Raw genomic sequence first — 25,983 nt, forward strand, 5'->3', positions numbered from 1 at the left:
GACAGAAACAATACCATAGGACGTAGTTTACCAATCATAACTAATCCAAACACCTCAATGAAGATTGAATATTTGCAGTGAACTGTTTAGATAGATCCATAGGGACTTTTAAAAGAATGGGGTTGATCCATTAAAATACTCACACATGTCAGGTTTAGAAAACTTTTTCATCTCATATCTTAAAGAAACTTGTCAAGTTAAACTGGAATTGTAACTGGTCAGTGGTGTTTTCTCCTTAGGGAAGTATGTTCTGCATCTTTTCAGCACTTGGTAGTATGCTAGTATAACACTGTGTATGGTTGTTCTTCCCCTGGGACGCTCATGGAAATAAGATGTGCAGCTTGCGAGGCAATACAAGTGCGCAAAAAATGTGAAATTTTAAAAACCTACAAGCAACTCTAAACTTTTATTAAGGTTCACATACCTCTGCAAGTCAAACTATCATCTTCAGCTAAAGAGGAATGTATTAGAGGAGTAAAGACACTATAAAGGCAAACACATACAACACTGAGATGGTATACTGAAAAGGCTTGAAAGAAAGTAGCTGTCCAATATGATGGGACAAATTCTTCTCTGATCTACACCTATGATAACTCATTGGAGTTACATGGAGGTAAGTCAGAGCAGAATTTACACCAATAAGTCTAGCATCATTTGGTTGTGTGTGCAAATCAAAATACACCATTGCCTCTCAGTACAACATCTGCACATTAATGGCTGTAAGAAACATAACCAGGCATGGCTTCATGTTGGCCCCAGATGTTAATGGTGGTTACAGTTGCTATAAAACACCTCTGGAAAGTCTGTCAGGGTCTGGGGACTGGTTATCACAGTCCAGCTTATGGCTAAGGAAGCATTTCCTGAATCCATTTGGCTCTGCAGATGCACTGCTTCAGCTGGTGCCTTCTGAAGGATGCGGTTCCAGGCCTGGAAAACAGCAAGCACAGTTTAGATCTACACAGAGAACAGCAGGATTTTGTTTATAAAGTTTGTTCTTGCTCATTGTGAGTGAAATCCACCTCTGCACAGACAGCCCCTACAAGACTGATGCACCACTTAAATCCACAAGTACTCAAAACAGGGTTTAAGTGAAACCTAAATGTTGCCCTGTCTTGTGCTGGCCCCCTGCATAAAGATTAGAAATATGCTTGGATTGAAATGACCAAGGATAATTGCATTGAAGACTGTGTAGTTTAACATTTATATTCAGTGCCCTCTGAGACTGCAACATACACTGCTAATGGCACTTCAGAAGTTAAGGGATTATAACAAGCTCCTTGGCTATCTTAAAATAAAAAGATAAGGCACAGCAAATTCTTTATGCCACAGATTCCACCCACTACCACTAATCCCTCCCACACCAGAATTTCTCATTAGCGAAAAAACAAGAGGGCATGCAGGGGACTTATAATGGGAGACGAAGATCTTCATCCGTGAGTCACAGATTCTAATGAAGGTCAGGTTAGAAGTGGCTGAAATGGCACCTGAAAAGTTAACAGCTAGTTTCAGTCCAGTTCCTAGTGGATATGTGTGTCCATGTCACAAAATCACTCCCTGCATTGATCCCTGTGTGGGTAACCCTGGCAGAGTGACCAAGGAGTGAATGGACACCAAGAATGAATGACCTTCTTGCCCCCAGAGATGGTCCTTCCAGGACAGAGACTAGTGTGGGATGATGCTTGCACTCCTGCTTCTCAGGCTGTAGCTGTTCTAGGGCTAAACAGAGGATTTTGGTCTGCAGAGCTGTTTACCCAGCACTTTTCATCAAAACACAAACACAGCACCTGATGCTGATATTTTGCTAGTTTATCTAATATTTCAGCTATTCTCTGCTTGCCAAATAGATGCAAAGAAATCTATGCCTATGCAGTATATATATGGTAACATCACAGGATGTTAAAGACTAGCTCCTTGACAGTCATCAGCATGGCATGGCTAAAAAAAAAAAAAAAAAAAAAAAAATTCAGTTCCCAGAGGCAAAGTTTTGGTCACATTGTGGAGTTTTAATCTTACTTAGCTGGGGTGAGGATATTTCCCACAGGCCTCTTGGAGTAATAAAGTCAGTGCACAGTCTACAGTAACTCATCACTTAACGTTGTAGTTATGTTCCTGAAAAATGTGACTTTAAGTGAAATGATGTGAAGCGAATCCAATTTCCCCATAAGAATTCATGTAAATGGGGGGGGTTAGGTTCTAGGGCAGTTTCCTCTACTCTGCAAGCACCAGGGGTGGGGGGCTCAACCCTCAACCCACCCACTCCACCCCTTCCCCCAAGCCCCCACCTTGACCTGCCTCTTCTCCTCCTCCCCCTCCCCCCCACCTTCTCCCCCTTTATTTCGCACGCTGCATCCTGGCTCCTCCCCCCTCCCTTCTAAATGCTGCAAGCCAGCTGATTGCTGCATTCAGGAGGCAGGGGAGGGAGGGGGGAGGTGTGCCAAATCCTCACTCCTCCCCCTCCCTCCTGCCCAGGGCAATCAGCTGGCTTGTCCCGTTCGGGAAGCAGGGGGAGCCTGCGCGCCAAGTCCTCGCTCCTCTCCCATCCCTCCTGCCTCCAAAACACCGCAAGCCAGCTGATTGCCACGGGCGGGCGGGGGGGGGGGGGGGAGAAAGGCGCTGATCCGTGGGGTCTGCCAGAGGGCAGGAGGCACTGGGGGTGTGTGCGCGTAGGGAGGTTGCCAGCTGTGGAGAAAGCAGGCAGCCAAACAAACAATGTAAGAGAGGAGCATTGCACAACTTTAAAGGGAGTATGTTCCCTAATTGATCAGCAACGTAACAACGTTAAGCGGGACGACTTTAAGTGAGGAGTTACTGTATCTAATTGAGTTATATTTTGAATGTGACCACATGTTGCACTAATGTAATCTAAACACTTGCTAGTGTGAGTGGGTTGAGAGGCCTTTCCCAAGCTTGTACTTGAAACCAGAATCAGTTCACTGGGGGAAGGGGTGTGCTTTACTACTATTTTCAGAAGGGTGGATTCGGTGGGTGAAATACTGGATGCACATTAAGCAAAATCCATCATCTTCTCTGTAGCTTTCTTTGGCAAGTGAAGGTTTGGAGTGTTGGATGGAATTTTTGACAGATCTGGGGTCATTTATAGGCTTTGGGGAATAATTCCTGCCACTATGAGTTAGCTCCGGGTAATAGCTGGTGACATCAAAACATACTGGCCTATTGTAAAATAAATGACTTTTTAAAATCCAGCAACTAAAGGAATTTAAAATATTTAAAGCAGGGACAGGAGAAAGCAATTTGGACCCCAACTTTCCCCCCAAAACCTCAACCAAATATTTGCTGAGGTTCAGAAAAGTACAGATAACTTTCCCACATCACCACATTATTTTTCACTTTCATGGCAAACACTTCTTTTTTTCTTAATTCCTGACAGGGCTAGAAGCAAAATTGCTAAATACTGAGAGGCTCTTCCTATTTTCAGTCCAAACAGAAATCCCACAAGATACCTCATATGAATGCTAATTCTCATGGTATTTCTAGCCCAGTTTTGTAGACTCAAGAGGCTCAGTTAATCTGTGAATTTTTGGGTCTTTATCAAAATTGAACTAGAACTCCAAACTCACTGAAGTCCCCCTTCCCTAATTAGGGGTCTTTTCCCTTGTCTAATCCACATGATTCTTCCCTTCCCTCCCTCTCAATAAGCAACACCACTTAACATGCTACATTTCAGAGCACTGCACAAATGTTACTCTTGATAACTCCCTACCTCCCAAGGGTGTTATGATCATCATCCCTATGTCAGAAATGGGGAAACTGAGGCAGAGAGCATGACTTACTCAAGGGCACACAGTGAGTTGGTATGAGAGCCAGGATTAGAACCTATGAGGTCCTAGCTCATAATCTGTTCACTAGGTCTCACTGCCTCAGAATAAATAATTGAACTCTAAACTTTTACCTGAGGAGCTTGCTTAAAGCCACATGGGCTGCAGGGACTTTTAATCTTAGAACCCACAGTGTAATGAAAAGAATAAGACAAAACAAATGGACTTCTTTATTTATGGGTGACTTTCTAGTTTCAGGAACCTTTTTAATCTTACCCTGGCATTATTCTCCCATAAATCATCTATTTTGCAACAATAGGAAGAAATGGTCTTTTGCCTTTGTACAATGCTGTATTTCAAAATGAGTTTTGTCATAATAAATATTTCAACAAAAAAACAAGTAGCAAAACAACCCAAGCCAACCTCCTTCATGCTGCTGCTGAAGGGAAATGCACAGAGATACCATTTGGTTCAGTTTGCTAAATGGGATGTAAAAGTAACATAAGGCACGGATTTCTCACTGCTTGCATGTGTGTTTATTGCAGACTTGTTGTTCCAAGGACAGTTGCTGAGCCATAAAGGTTTCCTCTCCCCTTTGAGGGACACTGTTGGTCCATGGCCTTGCACGCACTCTACAGATGCTTAGCCATGAGCTTTCACTCCAAGCAAAGAGAAGAATTGTGTTTCATTTCACCTAATATACTGCAAATTATGTATACATTCCTTCTCAAGGCTGAAGCACATTAATTATATTTTGAATGCTTCCTAGCTTGGTCTGGGAGGCAGACAACTTGACCTTTTACAACAATTCCAGCATGCAGTGAAGTCAGAATGAGAAACTTGGGTTTTTGCAAGATTCCCTTCCATTTCTCTTTGAGATTTGGCATAGCAAAAGTACAGACTGTATACTCAGAAAACAGAACAATGCGGAACTACTCATCTGATATTTAAGTCCCTATTTTCTTACACAAATGCCTTTTTACCTGTTCATCACCAAAGAATCCTTTCCCAAATGAGGTCACACTGGCTGCCTCATAAGTGAGCCGTGGTGCCTCCTGGCCACTAATGTAACTATAGTATGAGGGGAATGCTCTCTCTCTCTCTCAGCATATTACTATGAAGGAGCATTTCCGGGTGAATCAAGCAGACCCAGTGATAAGGGGTCATTAGCGTATAAGTTACCCACTTCTGCCATTATCATTTTTCAACATCCTAAAAATCCACTTAGGAATTTAGAGCATGTTGAAAAATGCCTGTGCCCACCACATTGCTTAGAGAACTGAGGGCATGGAGGGTGGGGAAAGGTGAACATTCTCACTGTACCTACCATATTGCAGCACTGTGGGAATCCAGTCCAGTGCCTCTATATATTTCACAAGGAACTCCCTCTAGTCTCTCTGCCTGAAAAACAAAAACATTTCAGTAAAACAGCAATATGCTTCTCTTGGTTAAATAAATAAATAAATATAGCTTGCCCAAAGCATTACAAAAACACACTACTGGGAACCATCTTTCACTAGCTGAGAGGATGGCATGGATTAGATCTGTGGTTCTCAACCAGGGGTACGTGTACCCCTGGGGGTACTCAGAACTCTTCTGGGGGTACAGCAACTCATCTAGATATTAGCCTAGTTTTATAACAGACTACATAAAAAGCACTAGTGAAGTCAGTAGAAACTAAAATTTCATACAGACAATGACTTGTTTATACTGCGCTATATACTATACACTGAAATGCAAGTACAATATTTATATTCCAATTGATTTATTTTATAATTGTATGGTAAAAATGAGAAAGTAAGCAATTTTTCAGTAATGGTGTGCTATGACACTTTTGTATTTTTATGTCTGATGTTATAAGCAAGTAGTTTAAGTGAGATGAAACTTGGGTTACGCAAGACAAATCAGACTCCTGAAAGGGGTACAGAAGTCTGGAAAGGTTGAGAGCCACTGGATTAGATGACCTGATAGCGGAGGTCTTTTTTTGGTCTCTACTATGGGTAGGTCTATAGTGCAGTGTAAACCCACAGTTCAAACTCAGGCTCAAGCCTACCCCCCCCTTTTCTATCCACACACAAATCACCCCAACCCAGGCTTGGATCCAGGGTTCCAGCACCCCACAGAGGTGGAGGGTCTGATCCTTTGAGTCAAGGTGGGACCCAGGGTTCAAGCCATATTGCTTTGCAGTGTAGATGCAACCCCACTGGATTCATTCTTTGTGAGTCTGCCAAAAGAATGCCATGGGGTGACTTTGTTCTCTAGACAGTCAAGTTTGGTGGACAGTCAAGTTTTCCCCACACTGCACCATGAACAAAGGGCTAGAGAGGCCACATTTTGGGAGGGTGCAAGGAAGTCTGGGATATGGGTGGTTGGACTTTGGGCCTGCACAATGCAGTGTAGACTCCGGAGCCTCAGTTTGGGACCAGGGTTCAACAATTCCTAACCTAAGGTTACAAATAAGTATAGCTGCTCAAATCCTAAGTTAACAAACACAGGGTCTGCTAACTCAAGTTCTACTAATACTGGGCTAACATTGCAATGTACACACACCCTATGATGGGATAACAGAGACATGTTAGAAAAAGATAAACATCAGGATGGGAACATAGAACTGGAAGAGACATCCTGTGTCATCAAGTCCAGTCCCCTGCTACCTCAGGCATCCCTGTCATATAATCCCATTTATTAATTTCTCAAACTTCATCCTGAAACCAGTTAGGTTTCTTGCTCCCACTACTCCTATTGGGAGGGAGTTCCAGAGTCTCACTCCAATGGTTAGAAACCCCCTTCTGATTTCCAGCCTAAATTTATCCGTGGCCAATTTATACTCATTTGTTCTTGTGCCAACATTGTCCATCTTAAATAACTCTTCTCCTTCCCTGGTGTATTTATAGCGAGCAATCATATTTCTTTTCAGTCTTCATTTTGCTATGCTAAACAAGCCAAACTCTTAATCTTCTCCTGCAAGATAGGTCCTCCTTTCTCTGATCATCCTCATTGCCCTTCTCCACACCTGCTCCAGTTTGAATAAAACTTTCTTTGACATGAGTGACCAGAATAGTGCACAGTATTCTAAATGAGGTCTTACCAGTGTCTTGTACAATGTAATTAAGCCTTCCATATCCCTACTGGAAATATCTCACCAGATACATGCTTAGGGCACGTCTTCACTAGCAACGTTAAAGCACTTTGCCAGCAAGTTTCACAGTTATTTGCTGACAACAGAAAAATGGTGAGACTCAAGAATCTTGGGTTCCAGTCCCTGCTCAGGAGGGGAATGTGCTCTGGTGGGCACAGATTCTTATGAATGTTCCCACCAGCTGTGACCCTTTCTGTCATGTCCTGTCTCTTCATCCCAGTCTCCACTCCTCACGCTACTCATCCCAGTCTCCTTACCCAGCAAGTCATAGTCTCAGTTCTCCAGACTCCTCCATCCTATCTTCCCTTATTTCCAGTTCCTTTACCCAGCTTTTTTCAATCCCCACTCCACACAATTCCCTTTATCTCAGACTCTTTGCCTAGCCAGTCCACTTCCCTACCACTGTGGCCAATTGCTCTCACCTCACCCACATTGGCTTCCTCTCCCAAACTCCCGCCCCAGGCTCTTCATCCATTGTCAGTGCTCCTCCAGATTCTTTGCCTAACCAGTCCTTATTCTCCCTCCTGCACCTGGCCCCTTGTCAACTATGCCTCCCCTCCCAGCATCTCCTCCTCCCTATGCCACTGGTTCTCAGTCCTAGTCTGCTTGCCCAGCCTTTCCCAGACTCCTGCATTCTGGATCCTTGTCCAATCTCAGTTCTTCTCTCCCCTCCCCCCCCACCAAACTTACTAGTTCAGAGTCCCTCTCCTAGGTTTTCCTCCCCATTTCCTAGTCTCTCCTTCAGAGTCTCCTCCCAGTCTCCCCCAGACCCCAACTCCCAGTCCTAGTTTCCCTCTCCTTCCCTTGCAAGCCTCCAGTCCCAATCCCCTCCCTCGCACGTTTCTTGTCCCAATCAACTCCCTTCATCCCCACCTCCCCCATATCTGGCTCTTGTGCCCTCTGCAAGGGTGTTGAAACAACTTTTATAATGGGGATGCGGAGAGCCATGGAACCAAACTGTAAACCCCGTATAGAATGGAAATCACTTCAAGCCAAGGGGTGTGGCAGCATCCCCAGCGCCCCTAGTTCCAGCACCTATAGCCCTCTGCATTCAAACTAGGCAGCTTCCTCCTCCATGCAGCCTGGGCCCATTCAGTCTACAGGAGAGACATGTGAAGCTGGGCAAGAAATGGCTTTCTTGTCCTTGGAAAATTCTGAGATTTTGGAAAATGTTCCTGTCTTTAATCAGGACCAAATAAATAAATAAATAAAAATTCCAAACCTTGACATTTTTTTCAAACTGTCAATCAGAAACATGTTTGGGTTCAGGTCAACCAAAACATTTGATTAAAAATTTTGAAAATGTCAATGACAATTAGCTTACATTTCTAAATGAAAAGTTGTTTCAGGGAAAAAAATTTTCATTTAAAAAAAATGAGAACATTTTTCCAAAAATTTTTAAAACCAAAAAATTCCTCAAAAATTAGCCTCTCATTTTCACAAAATGGCATTCCAGAAAAAAAATAAGTTTTAAAAAAATTCTTTACCAGCTACAGACAAATGATTGGCTTCTCTGAACAATCCACATTAGAGATCTTTAATAATGGAAGACAAAGAAGTTAATGTGCTATTTTTCAGGTTAAGCTTTTCCTTGTAAAATGAAATTATGAAACCTTGCTTAGTTAGTCTAATCTCCTAATTTTGTAATAACAAATAACTAATTATTGTATTAAAAATCATTCTTTTCAAGCCCTTACTAGTAATTTAGAAGTCTGTAATTGTCTCCATATTCCATCCCAGAGGTCCCTGTAGTCTAAGTTTGACTACATCACAGGAGGCTTAAACAGAGGCTCAGATTTAAAGGACAGTGTTAGTGCTCATCATAAAGTGTAATTTATTATCACCACTTTGCAATGGAGTGGGATAGCCTGACCTAGAGAATTGTCCAAGCTAATATGAGCAAGAGTACATGGTGAATACACATAGTTGAACTGTTCAGAATGCTGTCAGACTGGTGGGGCCATGTGCAGGGAGAGTAAAAGGAGCCTTTAGCTATTCTTTTACTGCTGAGCAGAAGCAGCCACAACTCCAGTCCTGGAGCTCAGGGATTGCTCACTGCTGTCAACCACAGGGATGCCAGTCACTTCAAAAAGGGACAGGGTAGAGCTGCTGATTCCTTTCCCCACCAACTAGCCATGGAGGGGAGAATATGCTGCACCTTCCTATGAAATGGTGCAGCAGCTATGCTCCACCATATTCCTCCCCTGCCTGGAGCCTCTCCTCCCTTGCCCACCTCTCACTCCTCACAGCTTAAACTCCCCTTTTCCTCCACATCTGCAACAGTATCCATCCACCCCTCTCACACACAGATTCCACTGATTCCCCCAGTCCTGAATTTTGAAGGGGTTAATACTTATATACACAAGGACAATGTAATCTTTAAAAAAAATAAAGATGGACTGTAACTGAATTTCCTTTACTCCTGTAAACTAAAAGTTCCTGCAGGAGAGAGTGTTTAGTGTAAGGCTCTAGGTTGGAATTTGTTTTGGGTGTTTGTGGCCCCAGAAAGGAGAAGACATTTTGGCTTCGGCCAGAGGGCTGACCTACGCTACCAACTGAGGCAGTGGCCTGGCCACACCTTACAACAGAGATAAACAGCCCTCTCAGAGGAATTATTGCAAAGATTCTATCTAACTATAAAGGTAAGACAGGTTACTTGAGAGAAAGGTTTCCTGTATGACCTTGGCCAAGTCACAAAGGGTACGTATACATTGCAATAAAACACCCATAGCTCAGGCTGCAGAGCCATAAGACTGCAATGTAGCTGTTCGGGCTTGGGCTACAGCATGGGCTCTGGAACCCTGCAAGAGCCTTTACCCTGAAGAGAGAAAGATTGACTCCATCAGTGAATTGGTGAAGGCGAGTCCAGCATAACAGATGTTCTTTTGTGATGGGGATTTTAAATACCTAGAGATATAGTTAAAAACAAAACCCTCAGCATATCCTGCAGAGTCTTTAATTAAGGAGTTATAACAGTAATGGTTTGAGATTTTACAGCACCCTGCTGCCTGAGCCCCACAAGCCCAAGTCTGTGGACACAGGCCAACTCTGGGTGTTTTACTGCAGTGTACACATACACTTAAGGACAGATTTTTAAGGATATTTAGGTGCCCAGATGGATGCCTAGTGGGATTTTAAAATTCTTGATGGAGTAAAACCTTTATTGCTGCAGATGATATCAACACCACAAAGCTGATCTTACCTGTTGTCTGCAAGCTTAAACCTGTATCCAGCTTGCTGCGTGGCTTTGTACTGATAAACAAGTAACAGAGAACACACACTGTTATGAGAAAAGCAAGCAGGACCACCGCTGCTATCGACAGACCCACAAGTGCACCAACACTGAGAAGAGAGAAAACAAAGTGATTAAGTGTACACACTAATCTGTGATGCCTGTCAAACAAATGGCCAACATGGGATCTGGAGGTTACCTGTATTTAATAGGGCAGGAAAACAATCTTACATTTTTACTATATGAACAGATTTAGGGCCAGATCCTTAGTTGGTGTAAAGTTCCTCAGTGGACCTAAGCCATTTTACTGCAGCTGAGTGCTTTTATCATGTTACCTGGTGCTTATTGGGCCTGATTCTGCTCTCATTTACAGTGATGTAAATCAGGAGTAACTCCACTGAAGCAACACCCATGTAAAATTGGTACCCGTGAGATAACTGTCTCTCTACTCCTGAGCCCACCTCCAAACAAGTCATCAGAAAAATGTAAAGAAACATTCTGTGCTGGGAAATGCTCATCATTTACTGCAGCAATCAGTTCCTGTGCGTGCGCAACGGCTGGAAGAAGTTACCCTGACTTCTTAAAAATCAAATCAGACATCAAAGGCACACTAACAAGAAAAATCAATAAAAAGTACTGGGGAATTACTGGTCTTCATTTCTTTTTATCCCAATCGTCCCTGATTTTATTGGCACTTCTACCATGGAACTTTGATTTAAAGGATGAAAGAAAAAACGTTTCTCCCAATGTTGCACTATAAAAGAAAAGGCTCCCAACCTCCTAGAAGCTTGCTTAGGAGTCCATGCAAATATTTCATTCTGGACTTGCTTCTCTGAAGAAAAAGGGTATTAAATATTTTAGATTGAAGGTTAATTTTTGTACTTCAAGAAGATACTTATTTTAAAACCTAATAGGAACATGTTTGATATAGCAGATACATATTTGTCACAGCCTTCTCCCCTTTTGGTTTTGAAGTGTGTGTAAAAAAAAGGTTAAGAGAGTTTATTTAATGATTCAAACAGCACCACTCTTTTTTGCTAGTAGCTTTGCAGGGGAGAGTGGAACACTATGACCCCTGTTATGCCTCTGTCTTAATGTAAGAAGTTTTTAAGGCAGACTGATTTGCTGCTTCTAGGCCCTTTGTCAGTATTCACTGCTGCAAAGGAGCAGTGTAAAACTGAACATTAATTCATTTACATCCAGCTACTACCTCTTCAGCTGCAACTTACTGACACACCCATCATTTAATCTCAGGAGGCATTTCTTTATACAGTACATCTGTGCTATCACTACATGGCTCATGGAAACCACCATTCAGGGTAAAAATGGAAACGTTAAGGAGGGTTACTGCAGCAGGAGGAGTGTTGAGCATTTCTCATCACAAGTAAAAGGGTATAGAACAGCATGACACCAAGGAAGCTCTCTACATCTGAAACACTACCGTGTCCTAGCCCCCTCTTATCACTAAGGCTGCAATTTGGTCACAGAAAGTCCCAGATTCTGTGACTTTCACAGCTGCAATGTGGCTGATCCCAGGGCCAGCTGCTCAGGCGCCCTGGACCAGCCTCACCAGGCACTCCTCGGGCACCCCACAGCCAGCTGCACCGGCTATAGCTGGAGCAGCCCAGAGCCAGCCGCACCGGCTGCTGTTGAGGTGGTTCCAGGGTGGCTGGCCCCGGGGAGCGCCTGAGTACTGGTCCCAGGGTCAGCCCAGGGGGGTGTCCAAGGAGTGGTTCCGGGTGCAGCTCCCGGGCCAGCCACACCAACCACTGCTCAGTCTGCTGGCCCTGGGAAGCGGCCAAGCAGCGGTCCCAGGGCTAACCACACTGACAGCTGCTTGGGCGGCCCAGGGAGCGCCTGAGCAGTGATCCTAGGGGCAGCCAGCCTGGGGAAAAGCACCTGAGCAGCAGTCCCCGGGGCCTCAGAACAGGGGTGGCTGGGGGCAGTCAGCCCCTGCACTGGCTGCAGGGGCTATCTGTCGGCCTCTGGGCCCCCACAGCAGTGGTGTCCCGGGGCCCCAGGAGCTGCTAAGTTTTATTCAAGGGTATTTACATAGTAAAATTCATGGGACAGGTCATGGTCTGAATTTTTGCCCATGATCTGTCCATGACTTTTACAAAAAATACTCATGACAAAATCTTAGCCTTATAACTTATCACTTAGAATTAGTGAATCACTTGCAGCTATGAGAACAATCACAATCAGATGCGGACATCTGGAGAATAGCACCTTGCTGCTGCTTTTTTGTTGGAACTAGTTGGAAACTAAGACACTGTGTATATTGAGTCTACTTTTCAAGATCCATAACCATGATATTTCACAGCCAGATCCCTTCAAACATCTCAAATACATCCATCCAATTGAGGATTACATGACAACTGATTTTCTAAAACACAAAAATCTGGTTTTTTACAAAGCTTTAAAGGTTTTATGAATTTTACGTATTTAGATTATTTGGAAATGCTTTTCCTCGGCTCTAATACTTTAACAAAGCTTCCTATAAGCAATGTTATAACATCTGCCAAAAATAAGATGCCAAAATAACAATAATGATCTGCATAACAGCCCATGCCTTCCCCTCAAACCTGAGAATTAATATGGGCTGTTGGGGGCAGTGAATTGCAGCTAAGGGTCACTTGTAGAAAATGTTCTGCTACTCTTATCCCTCCCTTTTAAGCCATGGGGTATTAACTTGAGTACCTTCACTGATACAGCTGTAGTGGTATCACACAAGGAAAGAGGATCTCTTTGGCCAGGTTCAAACCATTTAGGGCTTTAAAAGTCAAATACCACCTTCAATTCCACCCAGAAGCCCACAGGCAGCAGGTGCAGAGCACTGGTGTGATGAGCTGTCAGTTTGAAACACTACTCAACAATTACTTTGCACTAACTTTGGCTTCTGAATGGTCCCAAGCTGTAGGCCCATGCACAGCATGATGCAGTAGTATGGATAATGATCACAGGACATTCGAAAGGGAAGTGCACAACCTTCTTGCTAAGCACAGATGTAAAAAAGTGCTTTTGCTCCCAACTGCTGGATAACCACCACAAGTAACCTTGATTTTGTATAACAAATGGCAATCAGGATGCAGATATAATCCTTACCAATACTTCTGATTGCTTCCTCTAATCTAACAATCTCCTAGTCTAATCTGGATTGAGTCTCAATTGGCTAGTTCTCAAATTAATGCTTACACTAGGTCATCTGTTCCCATGTACTGGCTAGATCAGGCATGGGAGAGATGCACAGCTGTGCAACAGCAGCATATCAATATGCTGTAGCCCAGGTCTTCTTACTAACACTATGGAAAAGAAATTTAGAATGGAAATAAACATTTCAGCAAGAATAATCAGCTCTATCCAAAAGAATTCTGATGGAAGAGAATGCAAATTAGTCAGCTATAGAAATGGCAATTATGCTCTTGGAGACCAACATGAATTAAGAAAAATAGAAACGGATACAAAGTTAGAATCTGCAATAGATTGTCTCTTTTAATATTATTATTATTTCATTAAGAGGTCCAAAAGCAAGTAATCCATGAAAAAACCCACCATAAAAATCCAGAGTAAATTACTTCCAAGCTTTTAATAAATTATATACTTCATAAGCAAAATTATTAAATATTTTCTTCCTTGGTATTTCTTTACTTTACTGCCTGTGGAGGCACCAACCAAGAGTATTGAAAATACAAACTCTGCTGAGGAGTTCCTGGTTCTGAGATGCTGGACAGAGACAAATTATTAATTGTTTTGTTATCTCAGCTCCCCCTCCTGGTTAACCCATGCATTAGCTCATGGGCACGGATTTGAAAGAAATTGGTCATTTGGATTTACTTTCTCTTAAACTTTTATTGTGTGTTGCACTTAAAGGGAAACCAGTGTACAAGCATCATGGTATTGGTATCTGTTAAGGAGCCTTTCATGAAAGGCTGCCTTAAAGCAGGCATAAATGGCTATCAGAGGATCAATCCACAAAAGGAGGATATTTGGGTGGCCTAGAACCTGTGTAGTTTCAGAGTAACAGCCGTGTTAGTCTGTATCCGCAAAAAGAAGAACAGGAGTACTTGTGGCACCTTAGAGACTAACAAATTTATTAGAGCATAAGCTTTCGTGGACTACAGCCCACTTCTTCGGATGCATATAGAATGGAACATATAATGAGGAGATATATATACACACATACAGAGAGCATAAACAGGTGGGAGTTGTCTTACTAACTCTGAGAGGCCAATTAATTAAGAGAAAAAAAAAAAAAAAACTTTTGAAGTGATAATCAAGCTAGCCGAGTACAGACAGTGTGATAAGAAGTGTGAGAGTACTTACAAGGGGAGATAGTCAACGTTTGTAATGGCTCAGCCATTCCCAGTCCTTATTCAAACCGGAGTTAATTGTGTCTAGTTTGCATATCAATTCTAGCTCTGCAGTCTCTCTTTGGAGTCTGTTTTTGAAGTTTTTCTGTTGTAATATAGCCACCCGCAGGTCTGTCACTGAATGACCAGACAGGTTAAAGTGTTCTCCCACTGGTTTTTGAGTATTTTGATTCCTGATGTCAGATTTGTGTCCATTAATTCTTTTGCGTAGAGACTGTCCGGTTTGGCCAATGTACATGGCAGAGGGGCATTGCTGGCACATGATGGCATAGATCACATTGGTAGATGTGCAGGTGAACGAGCCCCTGATGGTATGGCTGATGTGATTAGGTCCTATGATGATGTCACTTGAATAGATATGTGGACAGAGTTGGCATCGGGGTTTGTTACAAGGATAGGTTCCTGGGTTAGTGGTTTTGTTCAGTGATGTGTGGTTGCTGGTGAGTATTTGCTTTAGGTTGGGGGGTTGTCTGTAAGCGAGGACAGGTCTGTCTCCCAAGATCTGAGAGAGTAAAGGATCATCTTTCAGGATAGGTTGTAGATCTCTGATGATGCGCTGGAGAGGTTTTAGTTGGGGGCTGAAGGTGACAGCTAGTGGTGTTCTGTTATTTTCTTTGTTGGGCCTGTCTTGTAAGAGGTGACTTCTGGGTACTCGTCTGGCTCTGTCAATCTGTTTTTTCACTTCAGCAGGTGGGTATTGTAGTTTTAAGAATGCTTGATAGAGATCTTGTAGGTGCTTGTCTCTATCCGAGGGATTGGAGCAAATGCGGTTATATCTTAGAGCTTGGCTGTAGACAATGGATCGTGTGGTGTGTCCTGGATGGAAGCTGGAGGCATGTAGGTAAGTGTAGCGGTCAGTAGGTTTCCGGTATAGGGTGGTATTGATGTGACCATCGCTTATTAGCACAGTAGTGTCCAGGAAATGGACCGCTTGTGTGGATTGATCTAGGCTGAGGTTGATGGTGGGATGGAAATTATTGAAATCATGGTGAAATTCCTCAAGGGCTTCTTTTCCATGGGTCCAGATGATGAAGATGTCATCAATGTAGCGCAAGTAGAGTAGGGGCGTTAGGGGACGAGAGCTAAGGAAGCGTTGTTCTAAGTCAGCCATAAAAATGTTGGCATATTGTGGGGCCATGCGGGTACCCATAGCAGTGCCGCTGACTTGAAGGTATATATTGTCCCCAAATGTGAAATAGTTGTGGGTGAGGACAAAATCACAAAGTTCAGCCACCAGGTTAGCTGTGACATTATCAGGGATACTGTTCCTGATAGCTTGTAGTCCATCTTTGTGTGGAATATTGGTGTAGAGGGCTTCTACGTCCATAGTGGCCAGGATGGTGTTTTCTGGAAGATCACCGATGGATTGTAGTTTCCTCAGGAAGTCAGTGGTATGGGTACCCGCATGGCCCCACAATATGCCAACATTTTTATGGCTGACTTAGAACAACGCTTCCTTAGCTCTCGTCCCCTAACGCCCCTACTCTACTTGCGCTACATTGATGACATCTTCATCATCTGGACCCATGGAAAAGAAGCCCTTGAGGAATTTCACCATGATTTCAATAATTTCCATCCCACCATCAACCTCAGCCTAGATCAATCCACACAAGCGGTCCATTTCCTGGACACTACTGTGCTAATAAGCGATGGTCACATCAATACCACCCTATACCGGAAACCTACTGACCGCTACACTTACCTACATGCCTCCAGCTTCCATCCAGGACACACCACACGATCCATTGTCTACAGCCAAGCTCTAAGATATAACCGCATTTGCTCCAATCCCTCGGATAGAGACAAGCACCTACAAGATCTCTATCAAGCATTCTTAAAACTACAATACCCACCTGCTGAAGTGAAAAAACAGATTGACAGAGCCAGACGAGTACCCAGAAGTCACCTCTTACAAGACAGGCCCAACAAAGAAAATAACAGAACACCACTAGCTGTCACCTTCAGCCCCCAACTAAAACCTCTCCAGCGCATCATCAGAGATCTACAACCTATCCTGAAAGATGATCCTTTACTCTCTCAGATCTTGGGAGACAGACCTGTCCTCGCTTACAGACAACCCCCCAACCTAAAGCAAATACTCACCAGCAACCACACATCACTGAACAAAACCACTAACCCAGGAACCTATCCTTGTAACAAACCCCGATGCCAACTCTGTCCACATATCTATTCAAGTGACATCATCATAGGACCTAATCACATCAGCCATACCATCAGGGGCTCGTTCACCTGCACATCTACCAATGTGATCTATGCCATCATGTGCCAGCAATGCCCCTCTGCCATGTACATTGGCCAAACCGGACAGTCTCTACGCAAAAGAATTAATGGACACAAATCTGACATCAGGAATCAAAATACTCAAAAACCAGTGGGAGAACACTTTAACCTGTCTGGTCATTCAGTGACAGACCTGCGGGTGGCTATATTACAACAGAAAAACTTCAAAAACAGACTCCAAAGAGAGACTGCAGAGCTAGAATTGATATGCAAACTAGACACAATTAACTCCGGTTTGAATAAGGACTGGGAATGGCTGAGCCATTACAAACGTTGACTATCTCCCCTTGTAAGTACTCTCACACTTCTTATCACACTGTCTGTACTCGGCTAGCTTGATTATCACTTCAAAAGTTTTTTTTTTTTTTTTTTCTCTTAATTAATTGGCCTCTCAGAGTTAGTAAGACAACTCCCACCTGTTTATGCTCTCTGTATGTGTGTATATATATCTCCTCATTATATGTTCCATTCTATATGCATCCGAAGAAGTGGGCTGTAGTCCACGAAAGCTTATGCTCTAATAAATTTGTTAGTCTCTAAGGTGCCACAAGTACTCCTGTTCTTCTTAGAACCTGTGTAGTTGCTCCTCTCCCAATGCCCTCGCACTGGCTAGTGCAGGGGGAGTGGCCAGGGAAAAGGAGCATAGCTAGTAGTTGTAACCATTAAGCCACGGGGAGTTGTCACAATTTAGAGCAGACTAAGGCCATGCTAAATTATGTGATGGTACCAGACTGGTGTAGCTCAACCCAGGATTGAGGGCACACAAAGATGGCTTAAATAAAGACACCTTTGCACTTCTCCCCTGAACTACACAGAGCATTCCTCAGCCACAGTTCAGGTTTGGAGTCAATAAATCCATAAAGATACAGAAGCCTTGGTTCAGCTACAGAGACCTTCATACATAGAATCCTTTGTAATAAAAGCCAGGCTCTGATGTGAAAGAGGAAATAAAAGCCATGAAAGAAAAGGCCAAAATAAATAAATAAAGTGTGAAAGCATCTGTGAGAAAAGAAGTCAGGGAACAATGAGAAATAGGTAAAGGGATGAGGTCTCAATAAAGGAAAAACTAGGACTGAAGAGACAGCAAGTAAGAGTTCAATAACGAATAAGCTATGAGAAAGCAACTGAGCCTTTGGGGGGGGGGGGGGAGGGGAAGCAAAATTCCACAGAACAGAGATGCTATAACAAAATGAAAGAAAGAAAGGTGAGGAGTGGGTAAAAAAAAAAAAAATAACTGGAAGAAAAAAAAAATCAGTGAGAGAAAGCATCAAATACTCATGATGGATGTTCAGGACTCTATAATTAACCATGGAACAAACCCACAGAAAAAAATTGTCCTGCAAATGTTAGGAAGGGTAACTACTATTGATTAGAGAGACATGACTAGTAGCGTAATGAGCACAGAACTTGGAGACGGGATTTTCTGAGTTCTAATCCTAGCTCTGACACCCGACTTCCTGTGTGCCCTTGACGGGCCAGCACCGCCTCCCAAATGCATTGGGAGAATTCATTATGCAGCATTTTTTTAAGAACTTTGAATATTTAAAATGGTACGTATTATAGAGCAAACACAATTAAAACTGAGTTACCTTCTAACTACTGCATATGGATACATCATGCATTTAGCTTACTCAGCTTAGTCTCAATCACTCCCCAGGTTCATGTAAAGACATGGTTGCAAAGAAAGCTCATGAAAACAATATTTCCGTGAATTATATTTTCAAGCAGAACAGCAATGAACAGCCAAAGCAGAGTCATCTTTTAGAGGTGGCCCTTCTAGTAGGATTTTGATTCATTATTTGATTACTGTGCATTGCTTTGAAGCTGCAATGGAGAATCAGGCCTTACTTTACCCCTGGCGTAGTCACTCACATGAGTGCAGAGTGTCATGTGGGATACAATTTTACCAAATCAGAGCAGGAGCATTTTGCACCCACCCTCAGCACCACTGTGACGGCACAAGGGCTAAAGCAGTAGAGAATCAGGCCCTTGAAATGCTAGAAATTATATAAGTCCTAGTAGCCACCGTATTTAAAGGATAGTGATGATCCCAACTGTTTTAAAAGTGCTCCAGAACTAGAAGAACCATTTGAGAGATTAGTTTAAAAGTTAGTGGTTTTAAAAGTGCTTGATAATGAATGCGATATAGATTCTGCTCTGGAACAAAGACAAACAAGTGAAACGGTTCTCAGTGGCTTGACATTTTTAACTCTTTTGGGATAGAACTACAGTAACTCCTCGCTTAACGTTGTAGTTATGTTCCTGAAAAATGCAACTTTAAGCGAAACAATGTTAAGCGAATCCAATTTCCCCATAAGAATTAATGTAAATAGGAGAGGTTAGGTTCCAGGGAATTTTTTTTCTCCACTAGACAAAAAACTATATATTATATAGATATACACACAGTATATGTTTTAAACTATTCACAGCTATGATAATTGTGAAGCGTGGTTGAGGTGGTGAAGTTAGAGGGTGGAAGAGGGAGGGATATTTCCCAGGGAATACCTTGCTGCTAAATGATGAACTAGCACTCACCTGAGCCCTCAAGGGTTAACACATTGTTGTTAATGTAGCCTCTCTCACAAGGCAGCACAAACAGGAGGGAGGGGAGACAGTACAGCAGACAGAGACAGACACACCTTGCGTGTGGGAGAGAGAGAGAGATATGCACACTGCCCCTTTAAGTAAGCTGACCCACTCTTAAGTGCATTGTCTTTTTAAGTGGATCAGGAAGTTGAGACAGCAGCTGCTGCCCCAAGCTCTCTGTCTCTCTCCGTCTGTGTCCCCTCCCTGTGGAGACGGGGTAAGCGGGGTGCAGGACACCCTGACATTAGCCCCCCCATCCCTCCTTGCACAGCAAGCAGGAGTCTCTGGGAGCAGGCACCAGTGGGATGCATCCTGCGTCAGGACACCCAGTTTTGGTCCAGTCTATACTGGCACCACTGACTCTAGCCTCACGGGGAGCTCTGTCAAGTCTGGTCCTGGTGGACTCCCCAGTCCAAGACCTGGAGGAGGACAGACCTTCTATCCACAGCAGACACATTTGAAGCAGCCACGGACTAGATTGCTATCACTGCATAGTCTCCCGCTCTGGCACCGGCTCTACAGAGAGGTACCGTGCCATCCAGAGGCAAGCCTACAACGATGCGGCGCTGGCGAGCGATGTGCTGGCCGCGGCTTCTCGCCGCCCCCAGTGGCCCGGGACGGTGAACCACGGCCAGTTGGGGGCCGCGATCGGCCGAACCTGCCGCATCAGCAGGTAAATAAAACTGGCCTGGCCCGCCAGGGTGCTTGGCCCGGCCTGCCATGGTGCTTACCCTGGCGAGCTGCGTGCCAAACGTTGCCGACCCCTGCTCTAAATAGTACACATGACAGCGAAATGGAAACATTGGTTCCAGGACCACTGCAGCTGGATAGATGAGCTGATGGATAGTTAGAGGGAAAGGGATACTTAGGCTTGGTCTACACTAAACCCCCAAATCGAACTAAGGTACGCAACTTCAGCTACGTGAATAACGTAGCTGAAGTTCGAAGTACCTTAGTTCGAACTTACCTCGGTCCACACGCGGCAGGCAGGCTCCCCCGTCGACTCCGCGGTACTCCTCTCGCCGAGCTGGAGTACCGCAGTTGACGGCGAGCACTTCCGGGTTCGACTTATCGCGTCCAGACAACATGTGATAAGTCGAACCCAGAAGTTCGATTGCCAGCCGCCGAACTAGCGGCTGGGTATAGATGTACCCTTAGACCCTCAGTCTTTAGATTATTGGGCTTAAGTGAATTGCTCACAGTTCCTAACTGCCTTCTATTGCTCAAATAGATTCGTGGCCATGTGGTGTGGCTAGGCCAGGCCAAGTGACTCCTACCCAGGGCTCTGCGGAGACTGTATCAGGAAGGAGAACCTTAATATTACATCTCACCTGGAAAAACACCACCACAGCACTATGTTGGGACACTAGCTTCCTAATGAACTGAAGTGGAAGGAGACACTGAATCACAAAAATCATGTTCTGAAGACCTAGGTGACATTGACCCTCAGAGGTCTCCCACCTAAGCTAACCTGCTTAGTCTCTGAAGGCTAATAGAATCACAACACAAGGAGTCATAGTTGCAAACAGAGAGAGTGAGTTAATTAAGTATTCCCATTGTTAAACAATTAAAATTGTACATTATTTTTCTGATGAATTTTACTTGCATGTTTAATATAATAAAAGCCTAGAACATCTGATCCATTTTGCAGAATGAACTGTGGTTTTCTCAGAAAAATGGATCATGACTTATTACTGGTGGCACTCTCCCTCCTCCCCAGACTCCCACCAGAGTTTTACCAAGTGACTGCATATAAATCTTGGCCCTAGAACTTGTCCCTCTGGTTACAATGATTCATCTTGCAACATGAGTATCCACCACCTAACAATCTGGAGGCAAGTACTGGTAAAAATGTCCTAAGGAGGAGTCAACTTGCTGAAATATTTTGTTCTCATGGATGCAGCCTCTTTGCACACCAGCATTAGACAAGTGCTTCAAGGTGATGCATTCATTCTTGGGAGGGTGAGGAGGGAAAGACTCATTTTGTTTGATATTGATCCTATGGCTGATTGAGAAAAGATTCTAACAATCACGATGGAGTCCAGACCAAACCTTCTTAGCTGGAATTGGTAGCTGTGACAGGGTGCTGAGGAACAAATAGGGACATCCTCAAGACTTACGGCCAAATTCCCTGCTGTTGTGATTCCACTGACTTCATGGTCAAATCCCCTACTGTTGTAATTCTGTTGATTTCAGGATCAAATTCCCTGCTGGTGTAATTCCATTGACTTCAGAGTTATGCAAGCAGATAATTTTGCCCTCTGTTTTTTACTGCATAAAAGGACACTAATTTTCTTCTGCACAAGACAACAAAATATACTATTTTTAGTGTCTCCACAATTTCTTCCTTTGCGGAAAGCAGTTTTCACAATCCCAGTTTCCTTTCTTTTCAGTGTGCTGCACAGTATTATTTTCAAACACTTTAACAGTTCAAGTTGCACTTCAAGGTGTTGCAGACAGATTCCCCGTGTTGAACGAAGAGGAAAGGAGACACTGCTGGGAGAGATTCAGGCATGTTCCAAAATGAAAGTGAACATGGGGCCCTCACACAAGCATATATGGACTCAACCGAACACATCTTTTGTAACTGCTATGATCTTACTAGTGGCATCTGAAAGTGGATAGCCAAAATTGACAAAGGTCTCTTATGAGCCAATTTACAGCAGTGGGTAAAGATTAGAGATGGGCAGAAAATGGGATCTCCACAGAAAATGTTGACCTTGTCAGAAAACTAAGTGTTCTTCCAAAGCCAAAAACTCAAAGTTTTCATTTTTTGAAAAACAAAACTCAGTTTTCCCCAAAAAGTAGAGGCTTTTTTGCAAAAATATAAAAAAATCTCAGTGTTTGTTGCAAAACCGTTTCAACTGAATTTTCTTCACCAGCTGTAATACAGATTTTAATATGTCTGAATTCTTATCCTGTGCATGGAGGTTTTTTTTTTTTTTTTTAAAGTCCCTTAATTTTAATAACTATAATTCTGCCATTACAGTCCTCAGAGGAAAGAGAGCTTAAAAATATCTGGGTGCAAGCAAATAGCATCAAAACAAACTTCACATAATTTAAGCTGAACAAACATAGCACCTTTCACAGGCCCAGGATAACAAGTGCAGAGCTGCCAAGTCTCACACTACATAAGAAAGGCCGTACCGTGTCAGACCAAAGGTCCATCTAGCCCAGTATCCTGTCTACCGAGAGTTGCCAATGCCAGGTGCCCCAGAGGGAGTGAACCGAACAGGCAATGATCAAGTGATCTCTCTCCTGCCATCCATCTCCACCCTCTGATAGACAGAGGCTAGGGACACCATTTCTTACCCGTCCTGGCTAATAGCCATCAATGGACTTAACCACCGTGAATTTATCCAGTTCTCTTTTAAACTCTGTTATGGTCCTAGCCTTCACAACCTCCTCAGGTAAGGAGTTCCACAAGTTGACTGTGCGCTGCGTGAAGAAGAACTTCCTTTTATTTGTTTTAAACCTGCTGCCTATTATTTTCATTTGATGACCCCTAGTTCTTGTATTATGGGAATAAGTAAATAACTTTTCTTTATCCACTTTCTCCACATCACTCATGATTTTATATACCTATCATATCCTCCCTTAGTCTCCTCTTTTCCAAGCTGAAGAGTCCTAGCCTCTTTAATCTCTCTTCATATGGGACCCGTTCCAAATCCTTAATCATTTTAGTTGCCCTTTTCTAGTACCAGTATATCTTTTTTGAGATGAGGAGACCACATCTGTACGCAGTATTCGAGATGAGGGCATACCATCGATTTATATAAGGGCAATAATATATTCTCAGTCTTATTCTCTATCCCCTTTTTAATGATTCCTAACATCTTGTTTGTTTTTTTGACCGCCTCTGCACACTGCATGGACACTTTCAGAGAACTATCCACGATGGCTCCAAGATCTTTTTCCTGACTTGTAGCTAAATTAGCCCACATCATATTGTATGTATAGTTGGGGTTATTTTTTCCAATGTGCATTACTTTACATTTATCCACATTAAATTTCATTTGCCATTTTGTTGCCCAATCACTTAGTTTTGTGAGATCTTTTTGAAGTTTTTGAATCTCCTCACAGGAGATTAGTTTCCAGTCACTTTTTAAAGACTCTCCCTGTGTTGCAGAAAAAAAGTGTTTTTCCACGAGACATTTGAACACTGGGGAAGATGTTTAAATCTCCTTCACACTGTCCCAGTCTAAGAGCAATCCCCGGGCAGGGTAGAAAGTCTCCTGTGACTCTATCCCTGCAGGTACCCCCGATGCCCAAGGCAGTGGTGAAGGTTCTGTGAAACGCTCCCTTGTTTTTGTGGATACAGACTAACACGGCTACCCCCTGATACTTGTCCCTGGCATGTACCCCCAACCCAGCACCCAGTTGGGGAGCCTATGCCCCTGGCCCACCATGTAGTGCCCAAGGTAGGGCTGCAGGGTCAGTGCCCCCGCCTCCCGCGCGCACCCTCCGTCCCTCACCCAACGCCCAGGTCAGTCCGTGCGCCCGCGCGGACCGCGCCCCCCCAACGCCCCGTGCCGGTCAGTCTGTGCGCCCGGCCCCGTGCGGACCCCTCCCCCGTCACCTAGCAACCGGGACGGGTCGGTCTGCGCCCCGGTGGCCGGCTGAGGGAGCCGCTCTCACCTGAGCCACCACATGTAGCCGTGCTCGTAGGGGAAGAAGCTGTTGGGGTCATCGCAGCAGTACTTGACGTCCTGGAAGCCGCAGCAGTACACGGCGCTCGCCTCGCCGTCCGCCCGCGGGCAGCTGAAGCCGCTCACCAACGCCCCGTCGGGGCTCAGGTAGCTGGTGCAGGCGGAGCTCATGGTGCGGCCGGCCGGCGAGCGGGCGGAGGGATACCGCCGGGAGCCCACGTCGGCCCCCCGGACCGGCAAAGTTGGCCGGAGCCGCTGCCAGAGCGCGCCGCGCAGTGGGGAGCCGCGGCAGATCCCCGCCTGGCACGCGGCCGCCTCCTCCCCTTCCCGAGGCGGCTCCGCGGAGTTCCCCTGAGAGAGCAGCGCTGCCTCCCGGTGCCGGGGGTCTCCCGCCCAGCGCGGGCCGATGTTATCCCCGCCGCCTCCAGCCCTGGCCAGTCCGCGGGCTCCCCCTACAGGACAGCTCCGGGAAGCTCAGCCGGGGAGGCACTGCGCTGTCCCGCGGGTTGGATTGTCTACAAGGGGCCCGATCCCGCCTGCACTTCGGTGACACCAGGGAAAGATTAAGTCCAAAGACTTTCCTAACACTTGTTTCGCTCGTCCCACTGCCCTCTGCAGCCCAGACGGCGAAGGTAGGGAGTTTTCACTGCGGTGATTTTTGTTATGCTGACAGTTTTTATCCATATAGCCGAAACCGATTGCGGATAACCGAGAGGGACATTTGTTCACCCCTTAGGGTAATTTTCAATATTCAAAATAATTGTCTCTGCACAACATAACAATCCCTTTAACCCAAAACCATTTCAGCCCCAACAACTATCATGATCTAGACACCTGATGTAGCTGGACGATCCCAGTTGCAGACAACCCAGTGTTTATAATTATCCTTTACTTCCAATATTGCCACCTCGGCGCAGGATGAATTATCTCAAACTTTGCCAAGAGCATTTCTCCCTCCCATGTGGCAAATGACACATTGATTGTTATTGTTAATTTTTAGACATTTCAGCGTATCTAGAAAGAAAGCCTGAAGATGATTTTCTACAAAATGTTGCCTAAAGCTTATTATGGGCACTTGGCACCAAATATGAATCATGAACAATTGACTACGGTAGTCATAGCCATTACACTGAAAAAATACATTTCAATAGTATATAGGAATGTTATAGTTAACTATGTTGTTTGGAGACCAGTTGCGTATGGGAAAAAATCCCAGCTCTGGTCATTTTGTTAATAGCATTTCATCAGTACATTGTACTGAATTTTCTAGTTTTGTTTTTTTGACATTAAAAATCTTAGAGATAAATTCCTGATCCAAACTAAAAGCCAAGTCAAAGGGAAAGTGCAAAGCTTTACAAATATGTCAAAACATCCCCTCTATTTTTTATTTATTTGTTTTTAATAAAGATCCCAAATCATTATGGGTGAATGTCACCTGGAGTTCAGAATGCCTTCATAAAGAGCCAGATCCACGCCCCTTTGAGGTGAATAAAATATTTCCCATAGACTCAGTAGAGTGTGGCTCAAGCCCTAAGGTTCTCTGCCCCATAGGTGACCTTCCAAGGGAGGAATTAGTCTTGTCTTTTTTGTGTGGTATTAAAAAAAAAAAAAAAGGTGTGAAAGGGTTCAATAAAAAACAATGATTCTGCTTGTAGTTTATATTATTTCAGGGCTTGTCTTGAGTGAACCCTAGGGCGAGCCAAGAGTTCATATCTACCAACTAACGCTACTTGCCCTGCCTATGCTAGGGTTTAAAAACCATGTTAGCTAGAAAGTTTTTAAAATGCACCTTTTATCCTTGTCCACACAAGCCCTGGGATTAGCACATATTGAAGTGAATGAGGCAGTTGTTTCAGGCTCTCTGAAAACTGAGGTGCATATCACTGCATCAGTTACAAGGAATTATCACAAGAATGGCCATATTGGTCCA

The 25,983-nt window shown here is 44.1% G+C and overlaps 1 protein-coding gene across 2 annotated transcripts; it reads right to left on the reverse strand.

The window, feature by feature from the left end:
- Positions 1–387: 387 nt before the first annotated feature.
- Positions 388–24,475, reverse strand: SHISAL2A (shisa like 2A). Of its 2 annotated transcripts, none has more exons than XM_054037865.1 (4): positions 24,043–24,475; positions 10,118–10,167; positions 5,104–5,177; positions 388–927 (listed from the first exon to the last, which is right to left on the reverse strand). In XM_054037865.1, exons 1-3 carry the CDS (start codon positions 24,222–24,224, stop codon positions 5,149–5,151), a joined length of 261 nt encoding a protein of 86 aa, XP_053893840.1. In that variant the 5' UTR covers positions 24,225–24,475; the 3' UTR covers positions 388–927; positions 5,104–5,148. The 2 variants fall into 2 exon arrangements, with proteins under 2 accessions (XP_053893840.1, XP_053893839.1); XM_054037864.1 differs by having other exon boundaries at positions 10,118–10,257.
- Positions 24,476–25,983: the final 1,508 nt, after the last annotated feature.

The sequence above is a fragment of the Malaclemys terrapin genome, chromosome 8, assembly GCF_027887155.1.
Source record: "Malaclemys terrapin pileata isolate rMalTer1 chromosome 8, rMalTer1.hap1, whole genome shotgun sequence".
NCBI classification, from domain to species: domain Eukaryota; kingdom Metazoa; phylum Chordata; order Testudines; family Emydidae; genus Malaclemys; species Malaclemys terrapin.